Source organism: Chelonoidis abingdonii, chromosome 6 (assembly GCF_003597395.2).
Source record: "Chelonoidis abingdonii isolate Lonesome George chromosome 6, CheloAbing_2.0, whole genome shotgun sequence".
Taxonomy (NCBI): domain Eukaryota; kingdom Metazoa; phylum Chordata; order Testudines; family Testudinidae; genus Chelonoidis; species Chelonoidis abingdonii.
In genome coordinates this window covers 20213540-20238395 of record NC_133774.1, presented here as the reverse complement: position 1 = coordinate 20238395, position 24856 = coordinate 20213540, and the positions used below count along the sequence as shown (strand labels likewise).

The following is a 24856-nucleotide window of genomic DNA, read 5'->3' as shown; positions in this document are numbered from 1 at the left end:
CTATCACTGCAGTGTCTAAGCCCTGCAGGATTGCACATGTGCACAATGGAATTATTTAAGAACAGGTATGATAGCGTGTATGTCTGGACAACCAGACAGGCACTCTTAAAAATGTATGATGCTAATGATGGTTGCAGAGGCAGTTTTTGGGTGGTGGGATTCAGGTGGGTGGGGAACGCTGAACTATTTACATGTGAAAATGATTTGAGTCCTTGTCCTTATCTCCCCTCCCCACTACCTCCACTTTCCTCTCTCTTCTCTGGAGCTAAAGCAGATAGAGAGACAGGGCGATTATGAAGACGTCAGTTGGAGCTTAGGCAGGCGAAAGGGGAGAAGCGCTCCAGATGAGGTCCTGGGGGAGCTAAGGAGGGTCATTCATGTACGACCATGTGTATGTGTCTGACAGACTGTGAAATGGTGCGTTGTTGCGCGGCTGCGCTGCACCTGGGCCCTTCATCTGTGATTGATTGGTTTGGTCATGTGTAATGGTCCCATCTGCTCTGTGTTGTTTTTCTTTTTTTACTTATAAACACCGTTCCCAGCGGCTGAGAGAGGATGAGCTATGTTTTGTCATCTTCACTTACACTTTAGCTCAAAAAAGTGGTCAAGTAGGTAAGCTCTAAAGTCTATCCAAGTAACGTAGTATGAGAATACTTTTTCTTCACTGTCCCTCCCTGCAAATGTAGTTTAATTCTGGCTGATATTTGACTAGTTCATGAACCAATAAAGACCAAAAATCCAAATCTGTGGATAGTGACTCTTACTGTAATGAGGAGTTTTTTTGTAACTTAGCCAATACTTAATTAAAACCGCTGACATCATGGTGTTATAATTAAGCGTGGCATTAATTAAGCTGGAATAATGATTTTTTTTTATTAAGAGCTGCTCCAATTGTATAAGAGCGTGATCGGCAAAAACAAAATAATTTTTTAGTGAATTAAAAAAAAAATCCGTCATCCCCACCATAACTTCCTCAAAGCGAGGTGATGGCAGAACCATCGTCATCAGCAAAAACTTTGGGGGGATTTTCATAGGGAGGAGAGAGTGGAAGAGGTTGAAGTGAAATTTGTTTTTTTTTACCCAAAAATGCTGATCGGCTCCTGGCATTCTGATGGCTAATTATGCATCGGAGAGCTTCGACAGCTGCATTCATCATCATAAAATGTAATAATTAATGACATTCCAACAAAGAAAAATATGCAAATGAGAACTCATTAGCATTTTCATATTCAGCTTTGATAATGCTTTTGCTGACAAGGTTGTAATTAATGAAAATTCATGTCGCAGTCAGGAGATTGGATCGGTTTCATTCCGCTCACAATTCCCAAATGCTTGCATTATGGAAAATCGGCGGCTCTGCCAACTTTTCAGGGAAGAAAAACACACACACACGCACACACACGCACGCTAAAAGCACCAGATGCAAATTAATGGTAGGGAGCCTTTAACTCTTTAAATTCCTCTCTTGCCCCCCTTCCCGTGAAAGCATGAACTATTGAAAAAATGTGATGCAAAAATAATTTGAGGTACAAGGTCAAGGGACCTTTCAAAAATAATTATTTGTTTTCACTTAAGTACGGAAATTGCTATTAAACTTAGAAAAGGTTTTTACTCCTATTTTTTCTTTGCTGCACTGTGCACACGTACAAAGAAACCCTAAAAAAATTAGGATAGAGAAAGCTCGATGTTTGACTCAGTCCCTCTCTTCCTTTGAATGAGCAGATTCACTGTACAGTAATTTATATCTCCAAGGCTTCGTCGTGCATGTTTTACCAGGTAAAACACCCATTGGCTTCAGTGGGATATTCCCTGGGAAAAGAGTGCAAGATCTGGCCCCAGCTGTTTCCTAACTCCCTTTGAAGACACATTTGCACAGGTTATTCTATCGCTGGAGTTCTTGTAAGGCCTAAAATAAATATTGCTCTGTTCATGCAGATTCCCTTTTTTCTCCCCCTCAAAGATATTTTGGCAATATGGTTTCATTTTTGTTTTGCAAAATAGTTGGAATGGTGTTCATAACAGTTGCACCTGGTTTGGCTCCTACGTCTGGTTAAACGTTTCCCCTTGAAATCTATATGTGCTATAAAGCACAAATTTTAAATGGGTATCTCCACACCCTAGACTAGAAATGTGAACGAATGAATGTTTAGTGCATAGCTAAGGGCTCTGTGTGTCGTTATCCAGACTTGGATCTTTGGATCTGTGAGTAATCATTTGGGATTAGCACTGTAGCATGTTATGCCATTTCAGCCTCAAAGTAGATTAGAAAGTTTTGTTTAGACAATAAAATTAGAAAAAAAAGAGATTCATAATGATTTGGAGCCCTGACGTTAAGAAGACAAAACATTATTAATACGCAAATGATTTCAGATGAGATACATAAACAGCACTGAAGGGTTTTTCATGGAAAAAGACAAACTTCAAGAACGTTCTCCCAGAATCCAGCAGAAATTTGTAAATGCTCCATGTCTGTTAAATGTCTGGTGATTAATGCAAAACACTTGTGCATTGATGAAATGCAATTTCCTGTTTGTTGTGTTCTCCCCCTCCCCAAAATCTTCTGTCCAAGCACAATTGGGAAAAGTATAAATAATCTGTGTTAAGGGTAGGTAGAAAGTTTGACATTACTGATAGCTCTCCATTTCCCTATGAATTTTTTGTGCAATCTGTCACTTCTTCTTGAGCCAGAACCATGCTATTTTTTGCATATATTCCACTTCTTATCGAACATGTGTCCATTCTTCATTAGCCCTAAGTTATTATGAGAAAACCAGATTTGCTTCAGTTGCTTGATTTAAAAAAAAAACCTTTTTTGGTAACGTTTCTGAATAGAACATAGTTGTCTAAACATATGATTATATATTCCTGTTGTTTTTTGCATACTCTTTTCTTTAAAATGAAGCAGGTTTTACTTTTTTAGCTTGTTTCCTTTTGTATGGGCAAACTGCCCAACCAGCTGGTGTCATGTCACCTGTAAACAATCTGAATAGATAGGTTCATTCTTAAGTTTTAGAGAGCTCTTTATTTCTTTTACATATAGTACAACTATTGTAGAGTAACTGCTGAAGTTGATGTTTCTTTTTTGTTTCGTTTTAAAGAGTTTCCGGCTGTGATTGGTTCTTTATTCCAAAATCTGTATTTTGGGCTCAATTAAAATCTGTGGCTTAAGGCACTTTCCTGCTATTATTAAAACCACTTCTGATAAAATATCGGACCACTTCTAATAAGTGTAAATGAGAATGCAATAGCAGAAGTTAAAAACAAGCATTGGTCAGGAGGTGTAGTTGTTTACACACATACCATTTTAATTTACAAGCTTAAAAATATTTAAATAGTCTAGATGTTTTTGTCTTTTATTTCTTTTCAATTATTGTAATTTTTTAAAATGTAGACTATTTATTTATTTATTTATGAGTGTAAAGATACTAGATTGGCAAATGTGGTGACTAAAATTCTCTATTTCTAAGTTCTGGCACAGAGAGCATGTAATAAACCATGCATGTTTTCCCAATGTACTTTAACTATGACCTGGAGGGACCAATGCTTGGGTTGACAGGGCGTATCCATATCTATGCCTATTCAACATCTGGACTCTGAGACTGCAACAAAAGTGATAATTAGTGCAAATGTGAATTGTCTTTTGTGAATGGGCGTACTTCTAAGAATTGGACTGAGATGACCCACTCGTTGTTCCTAGGTTTTCAGGTGGTCCCTATCTTGTAAAGGACTCTATTTGGACAGAGATTTACAGTATGCAGAGTTCCATTGATCTAAATGAATATTAGGCAAGCACAAAGATCCACCTGTGTAGGTTCTTTTGCAGTAAACTCTCAAACACAAAGGACAATTTTTTTTTAATTTTATGTTTGTATATGGGTCCCCAATCCTTACTGGAGCCTCTGTGTGCTAACATACAAGTAATAATAATTCGAGTTGCTAGTGGGTTAGATGACTTTAAGATTAGTTAATTTTCTACAACAAAGGAATTAGCAAAAACATTATTAAGGGGAAAAAACGGCTTGTCTCATTCGAACAGTCTCCTGGACTTCAGTGGGACTGCTAGCATGAACAAGGTGAGAAGTGTTGGGTCTTAAATGCTCCAAAAAACAATGAGTATATTATCAAATGTGTATCACTGACCTTATATCAGAAGAGCCCAGAGTTTTTATTTTTATGGGTTACTATGAGTTGTAATGAATACATTAATAGATTTCATGGCCAGAAAGAACCATTGTGATCATCTAGTCTGATCTCCTATGTAACACAGGCCATACAATTTCCCCCAAATAATTCCTATTTGAATTTCTGAGCTCTCCCTGAGGGATGAGTTGAAAGAAAGATTTTTTCCCCCTTTTTCTGGTGAATGGGAGTCATGTAGCTGTTGAGTGGATTGAGGGAGAGATTTTTTTGGCAGGACGTGGGGAGGAAGTCTTTGAATGTAAATGGACATGATATTTTTTATGTGCTTGTCTAATTAGGTAAGATCCCTAGATCTTTGGAAGAATACTTGGAGCCACATATTTCAAATGTGACCACTGCTTTTTGTTCCTTGATTTTTGATGTGCTCCACTTGTGACACTTGGGCCTGATATTTCAGAAGCAGGAGCACCACCACCTCTCATAAACTTCAGCTGGAGTCATGGGTTCCTCATTTTTCTGAAAACCTGGCCAAAAAGTGCAGCATTGTAAAATTAGTCAGCACTTCTTAACAATTTGACCTTAATGAATTGGAATGGATAAATAAATATAAGTTAAAAAACAAAGAAAAAAACCCAAACAAACAACCAAAAATCTTTTAAGCTTTCCCTTCCAAGAATAGTGCATCCTTTGAATATGCCCCCTCATTGTGACTATTACTGCTAGAAAGGGTTGCAGGACCGGGGCTTTTTGTGTCGCCAGCCACTGGTAATTTAAAATCCCCTGGGCAGGTGAAGCAGCATGAAGAAATATTCCAACCTTTTTTTTTTTTATAACTTTCAGTTAGCTATCCTGAGCTGCAAAATTTGGAGCTCTTTTTTAACTAGGGTTGCCAGGCATTGGGTTTCTGACTGGAATGCTCGGTCAAAAAGGGATCGTGGTGGCTCCGGTCAGCACCGCCAACCAGGCTGTTAAAAGTCTGGTCAGCAGTGCTGCGGGTCTAAGGCAGGCTAGTCCCTACTTGTCCTGTCACCGTGCTGTGCCCCAGACGTGGACAGCAGGTCCGGTTCCTAAGCAGAGGACCACGGGGCTCCGTGCGCTGCCCCCACCCTGAGCACTGACTCTGCATTCCCACTGGCTGGGAACTGTGGCCAGTGGGAGCTGGGGGGCTGGTACCTGCGGGCGAGAGCTGTGTGCTGAGCTTCCTGGCCTCCTCGTCTAGGAGCTGGACCCACTGGCTGCTTCCGGGGCACACTGTGGTGCAAGGACAGGCAGGGAACCAGCCTTAGCATCGCTGCGCCACTAACTGGGAGCTGCCCAAGGTAAGCCCGTGCCCCAACCCTGAGCCCCTGCCCCAACCTTGAGTCCCCCCCCTGCACCTGGAGCCCCCTCCTGCACCCCCAAACCCTTCATCCCCAGAGCCTTCATCCCCAGTCAGAGCCCTCACCCCACCCTGCACCCCAAACCCAGCCCAGAGCTCCCTCCCTCACCCGAAACTCCTCATCCCCAGCCTCACCCCAGAGCCCACACGTCCAGCCCATAGCTCAGACCCCTCCCACACCCTAACCCCCAGCCTCACCCAGCAGCCCAACCCCCCAGCCTGGAGCCCCCTTCTGTACCCAAGCCCCTCATCCCCAGCACCACCCCAGAGCCCACACCCCCAGCCGGAGCCCTCACCTCCTCCGGCATCCCAACCCCCTGCTCCAGCCCAGTGAAAGTGAGTGAGGGTAGGGGAGAGCAAGCCACAGAGGGAGGGGGAATGTAGTGAGGTGGGGGGGCTGTCCTCTGGGAAGGGGCAGAGTAGGGGGAGGGGCCTTAGGAAAAGGGTTGGGCTACAGTGTTCAGTTTTATGCGATTAGAAAGTTGGCAACCCTATTTTGAACCCCCTAAAGCTTGGGATTTCCGATTAAGGGTTTAGTTTCAGGACCCTCTCTGTAATTAACCTATTATTAAATGACTTGTCTAAAAAAGCAATTGCATGATTAACTGAAACATTTTGTGCTTGTGAACCTAAATCTGAAGAAAAATAGTGTTTTTGTTTATTTAGGAAGTTGATTCACATATTTGGTTTACAGCTTTGGATTGATTCCTGAAGGCCTGCATGTATAATATTGCTTTTGTTTTCCAGGAATTTAAAATTTCCCATGAAAGATCATTACATTTCTCCATTTAGAAAGTAAAACTCTAAATATATTTGGCCTTTTTATTTTTCCCTGAAAGCCGTTGGGAGTAATTTGTTACTCCTCTGGCTCTTGGGAAGCTTAGTCCAAGTTCCATTCCTGGTGCCAAGGGTTGCATTTTCTGAGTTTTATCTTTTCAATGACAATTCCCCTGGGATTGAAAGGCACAATAGTTGAAAATTCCATTGGCTGGAAGCAGAAACATTTGGTACCGTTGCTAAACTGGGAAATAAAAGGGCCTATGAGGGGTCAGCTCTGCCCTCACCAGGCAGAGTTGCCTTAGGTAATAAATGTTGCAGCACCGTATTTTAAGGGATATGAAGACAGTGTTAAAATTTTTTGCATCTCCTCCATCTTGCATCTTGGCAAGTGAGAATAATGGTAGCTTTTCTCCATGTCTAGCTCCCAGTTCCTTTTTTGAGAATTTTTCTAAAAGAGTATTTGGCAGTTAGAATCCGGTGGCTTTACTTCTTTGAACTACCACGAACTCACATCTTCCATTGACTTTAATGAGAGTTTCAGGAATTCAGCACCTTTGAAAATCATGCCATGGATTTCTTAAATATGGACAGCAAGGTGCTTAATAAAATACACTCATTAAGATTAAATAATATTCCTGATTTAAAAAAAAAATTGCAGAGAAATTTCACTTGATCCTGCAGCCATAATATCCACTGAGGTTAATGGGAACTTTTCCTGTCACCAAACAGCAGGATCATTATGTACACTGGGTCAAATTCACAACTCCTGGACAAGCCGAAATAAACATGTTTTGTGCAGGTGAAACAACATAGCAGCTATGGGAAATAGAATCTACTTCCCAGTAGACTACTATCAAGCCCCTCTATATGGTTACTACTCCAGCTCCCATCTGCAGCCTTGTCCTGATCCATAATTGTTGACCGTTACGTTAATGTGAACCCTGACCTACTAACAACCCCTCTTTGCTCTGGCTTGTACAGAGTTGGCAGTTCCCTCAGGTGTGCTATACACAAGGAATTTGGAATCCATCTACAGCAGTATACCATAGCTTGCTTTCCCCCACACTATGCTAACTCTATGTTAGGGTCCTTCCACAGTGTTCATGTAGCTCAGTGAATTTCAACCACTAAGGGTATGTCTACACTACCCGCTGGATCGGCGGGTAGTGGTCGATCTATCAGGGATCTCAGCTAGACACGATATATCGATCCCCGAACACTCTCCCCATTGACCCCGGAACTCCACCAGGGCAAGAGGTGGAAGCGGAGTTGATGGGGGAGCGGCGACCATTGATCCCGTGCTGCGAGGATGCGAAGTAAGTCAATCTAAGATACATTGACTTTGGCTATGCTATTCTCATAACTAAAGTTGCGTATCTTAGATCGATTTTCCCGCATCACCACCAACCCCAGTGTAGACCAAGCCTGAGTGCGTTCTTAGACGCTTTATATGACGTGACTATGTAAATTAAGCCTTTTCTTAAATGCACAAAATTGAGTCTACAGTTTCTTAACTTTCTTTTCTATTCTTTTAAAATGGAGGGATAACAAAAAAACTTAAAAAAAAAGTCACATAGGAAAATAAATACTTTGTTAAAGTGTTAATTGTGTTTCTTTAATGGTTTAGAAAACAATGCATGCAATGTTCAATCCAGGCCAAAATTTCAGATTTGTTATTATGTAAGGCTTCAGCATTGACAATTATTGTACTTAAAAGCTCCTTAGATCAGGTGTTGTTCTACCAAATGGACATTTTAATTAGTAATAAACACATTGGTCTGGATGCAGTAGTAGAATCTACAAAACACAGAGACCTGCCTCATTTTACTGGTGTAATATTGGTGTGAATTTGTGTAACTGTCTCTGTCTTTGCATCTCCCTCCCTCTCTGTATGCATGTGTGTGTATATATATATATTGATAGCTATATAATTAAAGTTACATAGGTTATAATATCCATGGAGTAAATAGTTTATTTCTATATCTATGCAATAATCTTGGAATTGTGAGATAAACTACATTAATTTAGCACCTTTTGTCATCTTTTCCTGAACTATGCTCATTAATTCATCTATGTCAGGAGTACTTCTAAAGGGATACTCCCAATTAAAAATATATGTATATAAAAGTAGCTTCAAATACTACACTCACCTTCTCTGCTCATTTTCCTTTCCCCATTGCTGTGTGAAGTATCTACATAAACAAAAGTGGAAAGTAACTAAGTGATTAGGTCAGAGAAACATTGAAATGGGTTATACACAAAGTGCTGTTAAATGCACAGCATAAATAACAGCTGCAAGACTGTGGTCTTGTGGTAAGGCTTTAGCCTGAAACTCAGGAGAAATGGATTCAATTCTATCTCTGCACCAAGCTTTCTTTGTGACTGAGCAAGTCACTTAATCTTTCTGGCCCAGATCCACAAAAGGATTTAGGTGGCTAAGTAAAAAATTTAGGCCTTGAAATCCCTGCTAAGCTGTTGCTCAATCCTTGGTGCCTAGCTTTCCACTGTTAAAGTTCTCTAGGTTCCTAAATTTCTGCTTTTGGATATGCCTCAGTCTAGGTGCCTAGGTGCCTATCTCATGCCTGAACCCCAGCAGGACCCTCAAACCAGGTGGAACTAGGCGCTCACTTGAGGGGCAAATCTGGCATGCCTAACTTAACATAAGGGCCAGGCGGGGGAAGAGGAGCCCCCACTGTAACCTTTAGCCCAGGGGTTAGGAAACTCACTCAGGATGATGCCTGATGAGAAGGGATGTGAACATGGGTTTCCCACTTGTCAGGTGTGTGTCCTAACCACTCGTTCTCATGCTTTCTCTGGCCTAATACGTATTTATTTATACACAGTGGAAGTGCTTCAACAGGAGAGACTGAGATCCACATCAGAGTATTTCATAGTCTTCTCCTGCCCTCCCGACATTTTGTTTGGCATTAGGCATGAGCTGCTGCCATTCTTGGAAGAAATGCCTTAGGCATCTGACTCCAAGAGCGTGTTCCCAGTTTTGAATCCCAAGCAAATATAGGTGCTTCCTTCCAGCCCAGACTTAGGCGCCAAACGCTTTCTGTGAGGTGAGGCTTAGGATACACCTAAGTATCTGCTCAGTATCTGCTATTGGTTAGATTAAGTGACACCTTGCTCCATCTGCATCTTTTGTGGATCCCATTCTTAGCTCCTGTCTCTCGCCATACATAGCATAGGGAGCATAGGCACCTATCTCAGGGCTTGAGGATTCCACTGGCTGGCTAGGCACCTAAAAGTTAGGCACTACAGTGCCTGAGTCCCTTGGTGGCTTTAGGCATGGGTGCCTCACTGTAAAAGTGAGAATAATAATACTTCCTGTCTCCCACACTTTGCCTGTTTAAATGGTAAACACTTTCTAGCAATGACAGTCTGTTTCTATGTTTGTACCGTGCCTGGCACAATGGGGCCCCGATCTTGGTTGCAACTTCCAGTAACTACTGTAAGACAAATAATAAATATTGATAGCCAACCAAAAAATTCCTCAAGAGAAATCTTTTTCTCTAATCTCATACAGTTACTATAGTCTTTGGTGTTATTTGTACCAATAGTAGGCTTAAGAGAACCCTCAATTTTAGAGAGAAATGTGTTTTTTTAAATTAATGGTGTCCCTTTTTCATATAAGACGCCTGAGAAAGGGATCCTTTTAGAAATATAAAGAATGTGCCACAAAAGGTGTGTGGAGTAGAAGCCCAGATTTGTAATCACACTGGTCTGAATTCCAATACCAGCAATACTAAGTGCTAGGCCAAAGATAAATTTAGGTTTCTATATCCTATGGAAGCACCAGGACTAGAAACACTGGACCTTATTTTTTTCTTTGACATTTGTTTTACAGTGGTTTAGCTCTATTGATTTCAATGGAGTCACTCATGATTTATTCTGGTGTAAGTGAAAAAGTGTTTATTTTTCTGGCATGCTGGAAATAGTGTCTTTCCACTGAAATACACAGCATCCATTTCTAGTTTGGCTTGTCATGAGGTATCAATTGTGACATCTTGGTTTATCAAAAAACTGTTTTAGATTGTTTTTAGAAGCCTTTATTAGTTCTAATGATTGTCAGTCTGAAGTTTGTACATGGTAACTAAGACAACAGGGCTTTACAGGCAGAAAGATATAAAAATAGCAATAGAAAATTTTAAACCTATTTTTTAAAGAAAAGACTTCTGAAAAGATTTATGCAAAAGCAAAATACAAATGCATATCATTTTGAGAGAAGAAAGAGGATGGGAGGGGGCTGTCTTTTGTTCCTAAAATGATACAGGCTCAGAAATTCTAAATTAAGTCTTCTTACATCAAATAATTCCCAATATTGGTGTGTCTGTTATGCAAGATTTCATAAGGTTATACAATGGGAGTAAATTGGAGCTCATGTATAGCAAACATTCATATTTTAGATATTTGAAGAACAGCACCTAATTTGGGGAAAATATATTTATTCCTTTTATAGAGAGAATATTAGATTTAACTCAAGATGATCCTGAACCAGAATTCCAGACCATATACATCTCCCTGGACTTTCAGAGTGGTAGCTGTGTTAGTCTGTATCAGCAAAAACAACGAGGAGTCCTTGTGTCACCTTAGAGATTAACACATTTATTTGGGCATAAGCTTTTGTGGGCTAGAACCCACTTCATCAGATGCGCCCAAATAAATTCATTAGTCTCTAAGGTGCCACAAGAACTTCTCGTTGTTTTCCCTGGACTTTGGGAACCCACCTACAGAATTTGGCCATGGACCCTATCTATGTATATAAGGGTGATTTAAAGCCATGGATCTGAGCTGCTCCATACTTTGGAGTGTTCAGAAATCCAGATCTGTATCTGAAGTTTTCATTCTGAACGCGTCTTAACTAAAGTAGGAAGGTGCATACTATGTTGGGGTTGGTGGGGTTACAGTGCTGCATAACATTAGTTTTGAATAAGCAAGCTTCTTTAAGTTCTTCTTTGACCAGAATTTACATATTTACAAGCCTGTTAAAAATGTCAATAGTGACCACAGTTTCACTCTCCAAAAATCTTTGAAAAGGCTGAATTCTGCCCTCAGGTACAACAGTATCACTACCGTTGACTTCAGTGAAAGTGTCACCCGGGTAAGAGTCTAGTTCAACTACCATTGAAATCAATGGGGGATTTTCCATTGACTCCAATGAGCAGCAGATCGGCCCCTCACGGAAGGCAGCATTGGTTCATCCTTTATGTGGCCAAGATTTTTATTTGTTTATTTTTTAAAATGGGATATAAAAATGGGTGTTTAAAGTTAGATTCCCAACTCCATTCAGGTACTTAAATAAGTGCCCTCGTGCTCAAAATTCTGTGCGTCCTGCAGCGTCCACTGAAATCAGTCAGAGTAATGGATTTGCTGTATTTTTGAATATGAGACTATTCATTTAAGTGCCTAAATACAGATTCAGCTTTAGCTGCCTGTTTTACAAACTCTTGTGTATTGCCCCCAAATGCTCTCACTGTTGTTACCAAAGGTGCCAGTTGAGAACAGACCTGTTTGTTATTCAGCCAGATTAATTTGATAGTTCTGTAGAAACCTCCTTCAGTTCTGTTTACCAATTCAGACTTTCCCCAAGGAATTCGGGACAAATAACAGTTCTTCTGTTTAAATTGTATTATTTTAAAATTATTTTTAATGGCAGTTCAATGTAGTTAAAACAATTTTCTCTTTCTTCCATTTCATTATTTGCAACTGTAAACACTTTCCTTTGGGCAAAATACTAGCTTTGCTACAACAATATTCCTTGGCTTCTAACTGCATATAACTCCATTATAGTCACTCTGCTTGTAATGACACCTCTTTCTGGAACTGAATAATGTCTGTCTTTAGATAATGGTGATATAAGAAGAGTAGCGTAGTTACAAAGAAGGTAACTGTGGGTTGTAGGCTAGGAAACCACCATGTGTATTATGAGTCTTTTATAGCGGGCTAATTCATTGCAACTGAAGTCTGCAGTTAACTAAGTAATTTGATTCTGTTATTGGACAAACCACAGAATAAAAAAAGAAACATGTCAGTTGTGGGCCCACAGCTGTTAAATTTTTCTGATTTAAGAAATGAAACTAGTTATGAACATGTGTATGTTGGTACAGATTCCGCTAAGCATTTGGAGACTGGAGGGATGGCCATTTACTGGCACAGTGAAAATGAAAGGAGTCAAAGTTTAAAGATGGAAAAGATCTATTAAGTCTTTTAGTCATTACTCTGGCTGTGCAGGCTGACAATATGGATCCAGTGCTATAAGTACTTTATAATCGCAGAGCTCCCAGTGACTTCGTTAGGATGACTTGCAGGAATGGGCAGCTTTTTTGGTGGTGCCCAGGCTAGTTTTAGGCGAAGCAGATTTCATCCTTTCCCTTGAAAGACTTTTCCACAGCCTCATAGAATGCATTGTCAGAACATTTTTTCTGAAAGTGTCCTTTTCTTAATTTCTCTCTCTCTCGTTTCTGGGTCTTTAACAACTTACTACTAATAATTTTATTATGTTTATTAGTAATAGAAAGGTTCTGTACTTAGAAAATCCGTCATCTCAAAGTGACTTATTCAAGAATAATCCATCATTTAAAATGTGTATGACCATAAGAATAAAGAACAAATAATTCTGATGAACCTCATATATGCAAAGCCCATAATGGGGCCTTCTAAGGGGTATGCTGAAGGGAAAGACTACATTTAAAATTTAATAAAAGATAGAGTAAGTCAAAATAAAGTCTATAGTCAAACTCCTTAATTGTGATGCATTTGCTGAGTTTTCCTCTTCCATCGTCAGCCCTGCTCTGATGCCATATGGTCTACCATGGAACATTTAACTTGTCAGATATAATGGATTGTCCTGGAAGCAGATTTTTGCTTTGAGCGCTCGGCTCCTTTCTTGCATTTCACTCTCAGCTTCAGGCTGCAGGATGAAGGATTGTGGTGGAAATGCAAAGAAGAGACATACAGTTGATTCCCCTTAAGAGAGTGACCTATATGCCACAAAATTTTACCCACGTAAAGAGGCATTATCCCTGTTCCTGACCCTAGCAGGCTGCATGTCAGAACCGTTTAAATTTGCCTGGACTTAACAGATTGTGCAAATGTTTCAAAATCTAGTGCTTAGGAATAACAAAAGCTTGTAATTTCAATTTATGCAGTAACAGTGCAGCTCATGTTGGCCAAGAGATGAGTATTATTTATTGTGACCTACATGTAACCTAAGCTGTTTGGTTTGTAGACCCTGTGAATTAAGTTCATCTCCCAAGGCTACTGAAATTTAAAAAAAAATTATAAAAAAAAATATCTGACATGGAACTCAAATAGCCACTATTCTCTTTTTTGGGGCTGAGGCTAATGTTAAAGGGATCTTTTCTGTGGATGGGTCAGTAGCAGTTAATTATCTTAATACATTTTGCAACTTGTAACCGGATGCTAAAAATTTTTCACCTCCATGCTTGCCACCCCTATCTGAAATGAAGGGTTCTGCCTTCCTTGAAAGATTAGGCTTAATTCTGCAATAATGAATAAAATATTTTGATTGGTGGGTTCTTAAACATGTGTAGTAATCTTAAAATGGTCCAACACAAACACAACCTTGAGTTAATACACTGGTTTCTGAAATAATCATGAAAAACAGTTGGTGTGTTCTTCTACTGATTAGAATGCAACTTCTCTAAATTAAATAAAATCTTAAAATAATGACATGTCTAATCTTTGTGGGTAATGTATCTGTCTAGTTCTGTAGGTAATTTAAGTATATGGGTGACATCTTGACCTAATTGAAGACAAATGGAGTTCTGCCATTGACTTCAGTAGAGAATAATATATGTATAAAACTAACCTGATTTTTTTTTTAGATCTCTACTCAAAATTCCTTACTCAGGCAAAACTTCCGCTGATGAATGGGAGTTTTGCTTGAGTAAAGATGCCATAGTTTGCATTTAGTAGTGAATAATTCTAAGTATTTAATAGTCTAGAAAGAGGAAGAGAATGCTTTCCATAGCAATGAACTTCTTTGTGTATCTATAGAAAACATTTTTAGCTTTCTTTTGATAGTCATTTTTTGTCATTGTTCATCAGACATTGTGCTGATTAGTTTGTATGAACTGATGTGATGAGCTTGTCTGTATTCTCAGCCCAAGTTGTTATGACTAAAGTGATCTGGAATGTCTGGTCTCAAGTATAAACATCTTAGGGTGTGGATGCCCTCTGCTGGATATTGCAGAATTGAGTATACTGGATACATGGTCATAATATGTTGCAATGTGTATACCAGCTCACTTCTGCTTTTTGCTATATCCTGTAAATTTGTGGTTTGATTCCTCCACCCTTACCCCTTTTAATTTAATCAAAGTTATACAATATATAGCCTTGTCACTAAGGAAATAATACAAGATCAAAATATAATAACTATTAGAAAAATCTTTTTTATGTTTTTCTTTACCAGGCTGTGTTACAAATAACTGATATTTATATTGAATTGAAGCAAATTATTGCATTTCTAAATTTTAAAATGCTACAACATTATATGTATTTCTGCTAAAAGTGCAAAGAGCACTGAGGGCTGGGAAAATAGAACCAAAAAGAAAATAGAACCAATTTTATATTTGATTTTGAAATAAAGTAAAAGGTGACTAAATAATTCTTTATGTAGGACCAGTTAGATGGGAGATTCATGTAAAACCTGAGGTAACCTTATAATCAGACTGCTGAAATGCTAGGGTTTTTTGTGCTTTTATTTTTTTGTTTATAAATTAAGACATAAGCACTGAAAGCACCAGTGACTCCGAAGTTCTCTGTATTTTAACCAGGTAAAATGCTAATACAGAGGACACACATGTTTATCATTGTACCCCTTGAATGGAAGGTATTCCTAAATTGGTGTGGTGTCTTGTTGGATTTATATACTGCTAAAGCTAAAAAAAATGAGATTACAAGACTTGTTTTACTTTTAGGACAAAATACAGCCATCTAGTCAGAATGAGTTTTGTTGATAATGATTAGATGTGGATTTGACCCATCATCCTAAAGATAAGACTTCTAATTGATCTCTTGATCCCTAGCCATGTCCAACATGGTTTGTTTAAGTAACCTTTTAATAAAGGTTTGGATAGGGGAGGGTTTACAGTCTAAAGATTTAAAGCCTGTACACATAGGCTGTATCAAGGTTTATTGTCTTCTTTCAGTTCTGCTCCTTTCATGGCCTTAGATATGTATCTGGCTTGTTTTAAAGTGATTCTGTTTTTATGCTTGAGTGAAAACCCAGGTTTCCAGATACATGATAAAAATCTCCTGAGCCATAGTCCCCTAACAAATGATAAGGAATTACGCTGGAATATACTGCAATTAAAAAACTATGAGGTTTGTTTAGGATAACAAAATATGCAACATTTACATTCTACTCTTATGTTTTGCTTAAAAATTCAGGCATTATCACAGGTATTTTTCTTTTTTATTGCATGCTCGTATAAACTTTTACCCTTTTTGTTACCTTGATACTCACTCCAATAAGATTCTATGATATTTACTATTTTGTAAAGATTATTTTTCTTGGGATTATCTTTTGATATTTGCAAGTGCCAGAGCTGGGTGCTGGTAGGATATGGTGCATGCATTTACTAGCGTTGTCTGCCTCCCTTCAAAATAAAATTAAGTGAAATTCTATGGCTTGTGTTATGGAGGTTTTCAGACTTGATGGTCATCCCTCCCAGCCTTAAAATCTGTGAATCTATGAAAAAAGGAAGGGAATTATGAGTTCAGAGGCATTTTAAATTTAGGAAAGATCAGTATTTAAAAGAAAAATAGCCTTTCACCTCTATACATTGGAGTTGAGTTGAATAGTTGTTCATTAGTGAAACATATTTGGTGACCTGAGATTAGTTTCTGTAGAATAAACAGTTTTATGAGGTAAACAAATTTAGAGGTCCATCACACTGAGGTAATAAGATTTCTTTAACCCATGAAATGTAATTTCTTCAAAGCCCATTGGATATCACTAACTGTTTTTGTTTAAACACTTTCTTCATGAAAATTCTGTGAGTTTATTACATTTGTATTCTGCTCCCAGTTAGTGAATGTACTGGATACAAAACACATTTCATTGCTCATTACTTGCATGTTTCTATTACTGTTAAGAAATGATAATACTATCCTATGCACTCATTAAGGGCCTTATCCTGCAAGGTATTGAATACCCGTTGCAAAGTGCTGAGCAATCTCAGCTCTCACTGAAATCAGGGGGAGCTGGAGGGTACTCACCTCTCACAAGATCAGACCCATAATGTATAATGGTTATATAGCAATATATTATCAAGACAAGTAGTTACTCTCAATGGCACGAGTAAATGGTTTTATTCTTACAAACTCAAAAGATCTGAAAGAATGAGCATTCTCAAGGAATAAGGTACCATTTTATATAAAAAAGTATCACAAACTGGCCCGTAGTACGTTGTCAACAGTTTCTTATTGTTAACGTTTTAAGTGCCAATTTTTCAAGACTTTTTCATTTAAAAAGCATACTAACAAAAAGCCAGGCTGTTATATACTGTAGTAGATGGGTAGATTACGGAGATGGGATGTGTAAACAGCTTGCCTCAGTCTTTTGATTTGGGATCAATATTTTATGACCCTGCGGGCACTGCCCCTGCAGCTGCCATTGGCCACGATTCCTGGCCAATGGGAGCTGCTAAGCCAGCGATCTGGGCGGAGGCAGCGCTCAGAGCTGCCTGGCCATGCCTCCGCCTAGCAGCTGCGCAAGGGGGATGTCACCGCTTCCAGGGAGCCCTCCAGGAAAGCGCCACCCAGAGCTCGCCTCACCCCATCCCGTGCCCCAACCCCCGCCCCTCCCACACTCAAACTCTGCTGCTTCTGTGGGAGCGGTCACAGGGTGGGGTGCAGTGGCCTGAGACTGCCCCAGCAGTGGCTGGTGCGATTGGCACAGGGCCTGCCTGAGCTGTTCCTGTGCCAGGCGTACCGTCCGCTGCAGAAGTCATGGAGGTCACGGAATCCATGACTTCTGTGACCTCACGACAAACTCGCAGCCTTAATCAGGGCCCTATTGTGCTACACACTGCATAAACACAGAATAAATATTAGACACTAGTGAAACTTGCTTAGGTATGCAATCTTGAGCAGGAGGCATTTGCGGGGCCCACATTCTTGCTACATTTTCATTTGGCTTTGACAGCATAAAGAGTTCATTCCTTTGATTCTTTATACACCTCCTTTCTTTCCCACAACTTGCAACTCTATCCCTGCAATGTAAGCAGTGGGCAATAGGGGGTGCATTAGGACTGAACAAGTGTAACCTGGTAATGCATGTAGAGTAGCCCTTTGGCTACTACCTGGTCCTTGGGATATGCAAGAAATAGACTTACCTATTTAAGAATAAAATCAAGATCAATGAGTTGAATTACTGATGAAATGTCATGAATTTCCTTGCTTTAGGTTGTTTGTCAGTATCTTAATGTTATTTTAGTGTAGGTTTTTAGGATTTAATTTCCTTTATATTTTGATGGTACTATTTAAAAAAAAAAATAATCTCCCATTGCACTGGCATCATAAAGTCTCTAGGAACCATTACTGTTTACTGCATGTCAATGTAAGTGCAAAAAGCCTCTTTCATTTAAAACAAAAGAAAACAAAATGTTCTTCCACTAATATCATGTAAACATCTCTGGCACATTTTAACTGGGTTTGATGCCATTAAAATTATTGGGATTACTACTTCATTTTTTGTGGGCCCTTCTTTAGATCTGATTCAGCGTCACATATCGTTGTTTTATATTGCACAAATTTAGCTTAAAATCTGCAGAATTTTTCTTGTTGTCAGTACTTCACATGTAATACAAAGAATGAAACAGCTCATTGACATGATACTTCCATTACCATTGGATAGGATTGTAGTGTAAATCATGCTATGCAAAACCCCATTGAAATAAAGGGGATATTATGCATTATGCTTTCTTGACATAAAAGTATGAGAGAAACATAGATAGCCCCAAATCCTGTGCCCAGCCGGACTAACTGGGTTGGATGTCTGTATGCAGGCAGAAGGAAGAAGAATTATACCTCTGCTTCAGAACACTGTGGCATGTCTATGCTGCAGCAGGGAGCCTGTCAGCCTGTATAGACCTAGCTAGACTCAGGCAAACATGCTAAAAATAGCCATGTAGATGCTCAGGCAATGTCTTGGGCTCTCAAGCCCACCTGGTTTCTGGGGTCTGAGCTTGGGTGGGTAGCCCAAGCTATGGCCCAAGCTGCAACATTGTACTGCTATTTTTAGCCCACTAGCTTGAGCTGAGCTAGCAGTAGTCTCTTGGGTCCTTTTGCTCTTGCTCCATGGTGGACAATGGCTGTTGAATCTGTTTGGCAGCAAGTCTGCCTACTCTGCCATCTCTCCCTGCACAGGACTAGTCTCTAATATACACAATATGCACACCTGTTCTGGCTCCTGGACTCCTGCAATGCCCTGCATCCTTTCCACCATTCCAAAATATAATGAGCAGCATGATAAGAAAGCCAAAACAGTGTGAAAAGTAGCTGTTGCACAAAAGTAATAGCAACTGTTCAAACGTGAAAGGGGCTGGTTGAATTCCCCCCCACCCTCCAAGTCCCCGGCATATAATGAAGGGCGGAGTTGTTCTGTTTTTGCTTTCTTACAGGGAAAAGATGTCAAGGCTGAGAACTTGTATTTTAAATTTAGTCTGATTGAAAATTTGAGTAATTTTAATTTATAATCTCTAATAATCAAAATGAAAATCCTGACAGATGGAAACACTGCTATTGTGAACTATTGTGCAGTGTTGCTTGTGCTGTCCAATAGATGCTGCATTCCAGCCCAGTGGTGGCTACACATTAGTGGTGAGTTAAATGATTCTTGGTGTCTATCTATATAATGGCCAATCCTGCATTTCCTGTGCACCAAAACTCCAACAGACATCAGGGAAGTATAGAAGTATGTGGGGAATATAGAGTCAGGCCTAAAGTCACATGATCCTAATGATGCTGTAAATTAAACCTTATTATTTGTATATTAACAACATATTAATAACATTGTGCATTGTATATTGACCAAATATGAAACTATATATAAAGCTGAGAAAAAAGTTTTCCATTCCAAACCCCTCTTGAGTTGCTCATAACTTTCTCCAAAATATACTTTAGGTTTGACATATATCATGCTTGGTGATTTTTCCCTCTCCTTAATTTGTCATTCGCCTTGGGTGGACCAGTCAGCCCATACTTGAGATGCTCTTGAGACATCCTTTCTTCTATGGCTGGTGAATGCAGAATACAGGAAGAGGAGACAAACATCAGATTCCAAAAAATGTGAGAAAATACATCATGATGAAATAAGAAGTGGATCTGAACCAAAACCTGAGATCTGAATAGCCCCAAATTCTGAGCTGTTCAAATTCCAACGCAACTCAAATCACATTTTTTTAACAGGCCTTCTCTTTTTCATGGACTGAAGCAAAACCAGAATCTAAATATGAAATCTCAGAGTGTTGGAAATCTGGATCTCAATTTTACTGCTTTAGCTCATCTCTAGAAAAATCTGTCAGACATGAAATCAACATAAACATTGAACTTAAATCATCTATAACAATAGCTGTACTTCCTTTTTCCTTAGCAGATGGAAAGAGTTGCCTCATGTCTCCTTATTCTGCATGCTAAAGACAAGGTGCCCTATCTCTCAGGGCAAAGGAAAATATAGTGGAGAATTAGATGACTTACATTTATGCTTTGGAAGTTGCTTAAATTTTCTACTTAATTTGATTAATTTTTCAAAGTGCACCATGGAGAGGCAAGTGGCTTCTTTATTGATTGATTGTTAATCCTATGCTGCTCTCTTTCTTACAATAAAACTAAAATGCTAGCAAGTGTAGTTTAAGCAATCATTTAGTTCAGTTTAGATAAGCAATATTTTTGTTTCTTGGGGGTGTTTATGGAGTATAAAACTGCAGATTCAGTGTTTTTGTCAGAAAAGAGGAGCTGCATGTTGTTCATTCTTTGTTTATAGTTAGTTTGATTGGCATACATTGTGTCAATTAATTGAAAAGATTTTTTTTAAATTCTGTTAATAGTAAAGATGCTTTCTATACATTATTTTAAGGACACGGCATGCATCAAAGTTATTTAACGCTCTGGTGTAGGTCAGCTACATTTATGAAGCTTTGATTCAATTGTCAGGACATAAAGCTACATAAGGATATATCTTTTGTTACATGTGCTCGGTGCTAGAAACAATTGGCACATTTTAACATTTGGTCCTCTAGGTATAAAAATTAATCAAATGTCTGACAAGATTTTTTTTTGGTCTGTATTTCAAGCCCCCCACCCCCTTTGCTTAACAGCAAATATTACTAACGGGTACTTTTAGTTTTTAAATTATGGACATCAGTACTCCATGCTGTAAAAGACTTGAGCGATTAATGCTACCCTTATGCCTCTTTTGAGTAGTTTTAGCCATGGGGCTTGGCACTGCCACCATTGTCTTTGTGCCAAAAAATATCCGCAGCGGCTGCCGCATTCTAGTACTAGAGGGTTGTCTCGAAAATTCCGCAGTGAATGCGTCGGGTTTCTACATTACTGTAGACTCTCTTTTAAAACATTTTTTTAAAAATATTCTTCAGCTTTTACAAACCTTAGTTAGAAAACACACACCACACACTGTTATGTTAGGGTGACTAAAAACGATACGTAGCGTACAGTAAATAGAGAAATTCAGGAGAAGCTTTTGTATTTGTGAGCACAAATAGTTACTTTAAGAGCCTACTCTAACATATTATCAGCACTCTTGCAAATTTTATTATCTGAAACAAATGTGCCAGTGAATTTTAAGCAGAAAATCAACATCAAGACTGTAGCTAATTTTAAATGGACAGTTTATACAAAAGATATTTTTCCTACAAAATGAAATGTCATTACAAAAAAAATGTTAATTTCATAATTACAATTGATCATGAATGTGTGTGTGTATATATATATTTAAATGGTTTTTTGATTTTTTCAAAAATTGTGGTTTTGTTCTTAATAGAGAAGTAGATTTCTAGTTGTATTTGGGAACAACAACAAAAAAAGGATGTAATAAAGTTAAGGGCTTACACTATCAGAATGAAATGTTTTCACTCATGATCTCCAAAGCTATCTGTTTGGTGGTAAAAGTGGATGCTACGGATGAAATCTTTACAAGGAGCATAATCCTTAACAAAAAAAAAAAAAAAGTCAATCTCCTGCTGGCTGCTGTGCTGCTTTGGTACCTCACAGACTTCGACAGAGTCCTGGACGAGTGCCCATTGATGTCATGGAAACACTCAAATTACTGAGAATGATTCATGTCTATGCTGTTCTCTTATCCTCCCCCACACAAATAGAAGTAGATTTTTAACCCTGACAACTTGTAATTTGCAGTGGGTTTATTTTTATATCTGGATAAATATTTTTTAACAACTGAAATTAAGATGAGGCAGCTTGTATCTGATATGATAGTAAAGAAGACGACTGATACCCATGCAACAAATGAGAATTGCTTTCAGAGTTTCTTGTGTTATGACTTGTACTTAGCTTGTACTTAGCTTTCTTGTGTTATGACTTGTACACACACACACACACACACACACACTCACACACACACCATCATTCCTTTTCAGTCCTTAGCGTTTTTTGTTTGTACTGACTTTCTGACTTTAAAACAAGTAGCCCTATTGGGGCGATGTGAAGTAACACACAACTCCAGACACATATCGGCAAGATGTTTTCTCGGTACTGGCTCCAGGATTCAAGATTACAATTTGATTGTCATTTCAGTATTATGTGTGGGGGTTTTTTGTTTTTGTTGTTTGTTTTTTAGGCTTCCTCTGCACTGAATTTGTAAGGGATAACAAAATAGATGTTTTGCCCCTTTTTTATTACCACACAGAAGTGCTTTTGGAAGTTACTAAATATATGCAAACAAATTCTGCATATTGTTGGTTAATTTTTGTGAAATAATGAATTTATTTTAAAAACAAGCCACAAAAATTCTTAAATTTTTATGCAACGTTTTTATGCTTTTATTATTTTTCACTCCAGGCACTAAAGAATGAATAGGGTATGATTACTTTATCCCAAATGTCTCTTACAGGCCAGACTTCATCAATAATATTTCTCAAGAGATATAGTAGCTTTATATATTAAAATAAAAACGGCTGACAAAATGGGATAAAGTATGTATAGGATAATTTTAAGAACCATTAAAACGTACTGCATAAATTTTCTGTGTAATAATCTGACAGAACATAGGTATTATCTCTATAAAAATCAGATCATACTAGAAAAACTGCTAAATTATGTCTTGTTCAATTGACTGAAAATGAGATTTAGTAATATTTTAGACTGCCATTCAACACTTGTCTTCAAGAAACACAATTTTGTCTTCTAAGTCCTCTTGTTCTTTTTTTCCCCAACACAAAATTCTGATAAAACTACAAGCTTTACTTGATCAATGGGTATATTTGTTATTACTACAGCATAATGTTTCCAAATAAAGTAACATTTTTGTCAGGAAACTATTTTGTAATGAATATGTCCTTGGTAGTGATATTGAATAAATGATTCACTTTGAATTGGTAATGTAGTGTGTATAGCCAGTTATTACAATTTATTATGCGTTTGATTGGGAAACAATCCGAGCCTTAGATCTGGGTTCCCAGGTGTTCTTGACATTGATATAAGTTGCATGTGTAACATCTGGCCCCTAGTAGCAAGTATTGTATGTGGCATTTTATATGTTCCTATCTGTAATAAGAGCTTCAGAATTATCAACAATGCCCTTAGTGATCTTTGATTTATTCTTGTACATTTTGTCTGATAATCATCCTACCATCCCCCCGTCATTATCCTCACCAACTCACGGGCCCTTTATGCTAGTATGTTTTGTACCAACCTTCCTGATTGTTCTTTGTTCCACTTGGACATTGTTTAGTGATATCCAGCTACAACTTAAGTGTTCTGCAGCAACTGTCTCTGTCCTGATCAATTTTGTTGAAGACCAGTCTTCCAGTTTGTAAAGGATCTTTATTTTACTTTTAAGTATGGCATACCTGTAGCCAGTGCTGTAGCTCGGTTATTGGATCTGTGTTTTAAAGGCCTACTGAAAAAAAATTAGGTACTTAGGATTGGCATAGAGGCTTGGCAGTCGCTGGGCCTCTGTTCAAGTCCCAGCACTGCTGGTGCAGTTGGAACTTTGGTGGAGAATGGCAAATTTCCAACCAAAATTTCTGTTTCCCAGGTGTAAATTCCATCATCATGTTGATCATGAGGGAATTTACTCTTGGGAAAGAGAGTAAAAGCAGAATCCTGAACAGTTGCTTTGTTAAGTTTGCCATCTGGAGAGCCTATGATTGATTAGGTCTGCCCTCACCAGTGAGTGTCAGTGTAATCAATGGGAATTACTATGTGGGGGTCACAAGACAGGTAGCTTGCCTGCTGTGTAAATAAAAAAAAAAGTTGTTCAGCTTGTGAGTGAGAGATGGGGAACAAAAAAAGGGGGTACCACTGATGCAGGGGTGAGAAGTCTATTTGTTTCTACAAAGAAATGGTAGAATCCCTTTAAATTACAGTTTTACGAAGTGCTTGGAGCAGTATGACTAAGAATAGGAAGCTTATTTCCACGTAATCATACCCAGAATAAAGTGTTAATCCCTTTCTGTTGCCTACATACAGTATGTGGTCAGAAGTGCCTGTTTTACTTACGTAAACACTGATATGGATATGTAGGTTAATTTCATATGAAATATCTAGAGAAGATATATACATTTTGTAACATTTAAACACCTATTTATTTTTTATTGACAGGTAAAACTGAAAGGGGGTCATATTCATCATATGGAAGAGACTCAAATTTACAGGGTTGCCACCAGGTAAGTGGTAATCTATGCAGTGGAAAGGTAGTGTTAAATAGCCTGATAAATTAGCTTTGTTCTGTAAAGTTGATTATCTGTTTTAGAGCTTGTCTCCATGATACACAAAGCTGTTTGCAAACAGATATTTCTCAAAAATAATCTTTATCTGCAAATGTGTGTAATACAACTTCTGTCTGAGCTGTTTTAGTGGAGATACAGTTACTGGTTTCTATTAATATTTAAGTCAACCTACTAGTATCTCTTAGGCCATTGTCAACTATTGATTACTGTCCTTTGAAACAATGTTGTACTGTTTCAGCATAACAGTTCCTTCCTAATGGCACAATTTAAGACATTATAAAAGTGGAAACACACCGCAGAGCATGTGTCAAACCCTGGTTTTGGATGGCTATTGCAATAAATTATAGTTTTCACAGAGTCTGTATGATGTTGTGTGAAAACAGGGTTGTACTGAGGGATAAAAATGTCTGTGAAAATATGATTTGTTGTCCCTTTTTGTTTCTGAATTGTTTTTGGCTGGAAGTCAAGGCCAGCAGGCTAACAGCAAAGCCGTCTCAAGGGAAGCATGCGTGAGCTAGAAAAATAAGAGTAGTTTAATTAAATAATAAAATGCCAGTGTAATACAAAGGTATAGCATGTGTGTGTTTGTGCCTCT

The 24856-nt window shown here is 38.5% G+C and overlaps 1 protein-coding gene across 14 annotated transcripts in view; it reads left to right on the top strand.

Annotated features, from left to right (window-relative positions):
* TCF4 (transcription factor 4) overlaps positions 1-24856 on the top strand; it is a 357326-nt gene that overhangs the window by 153112 nt on the left and 179358 nt on the right. For all 14 annotated transcript variants that reach the window (XM_032779777.2, XM_032779781.2, XM_032779778.2 and 11 more), the window contains one exon: positions 24134-24198. In XM_032779777.2, the coding sequence (XP_032635668.1) occupies positions 24134-24198 (65 nt within the window). The remainder of the gene's footprint in view (positions 1-24133; positions 24199-24856) is intronic.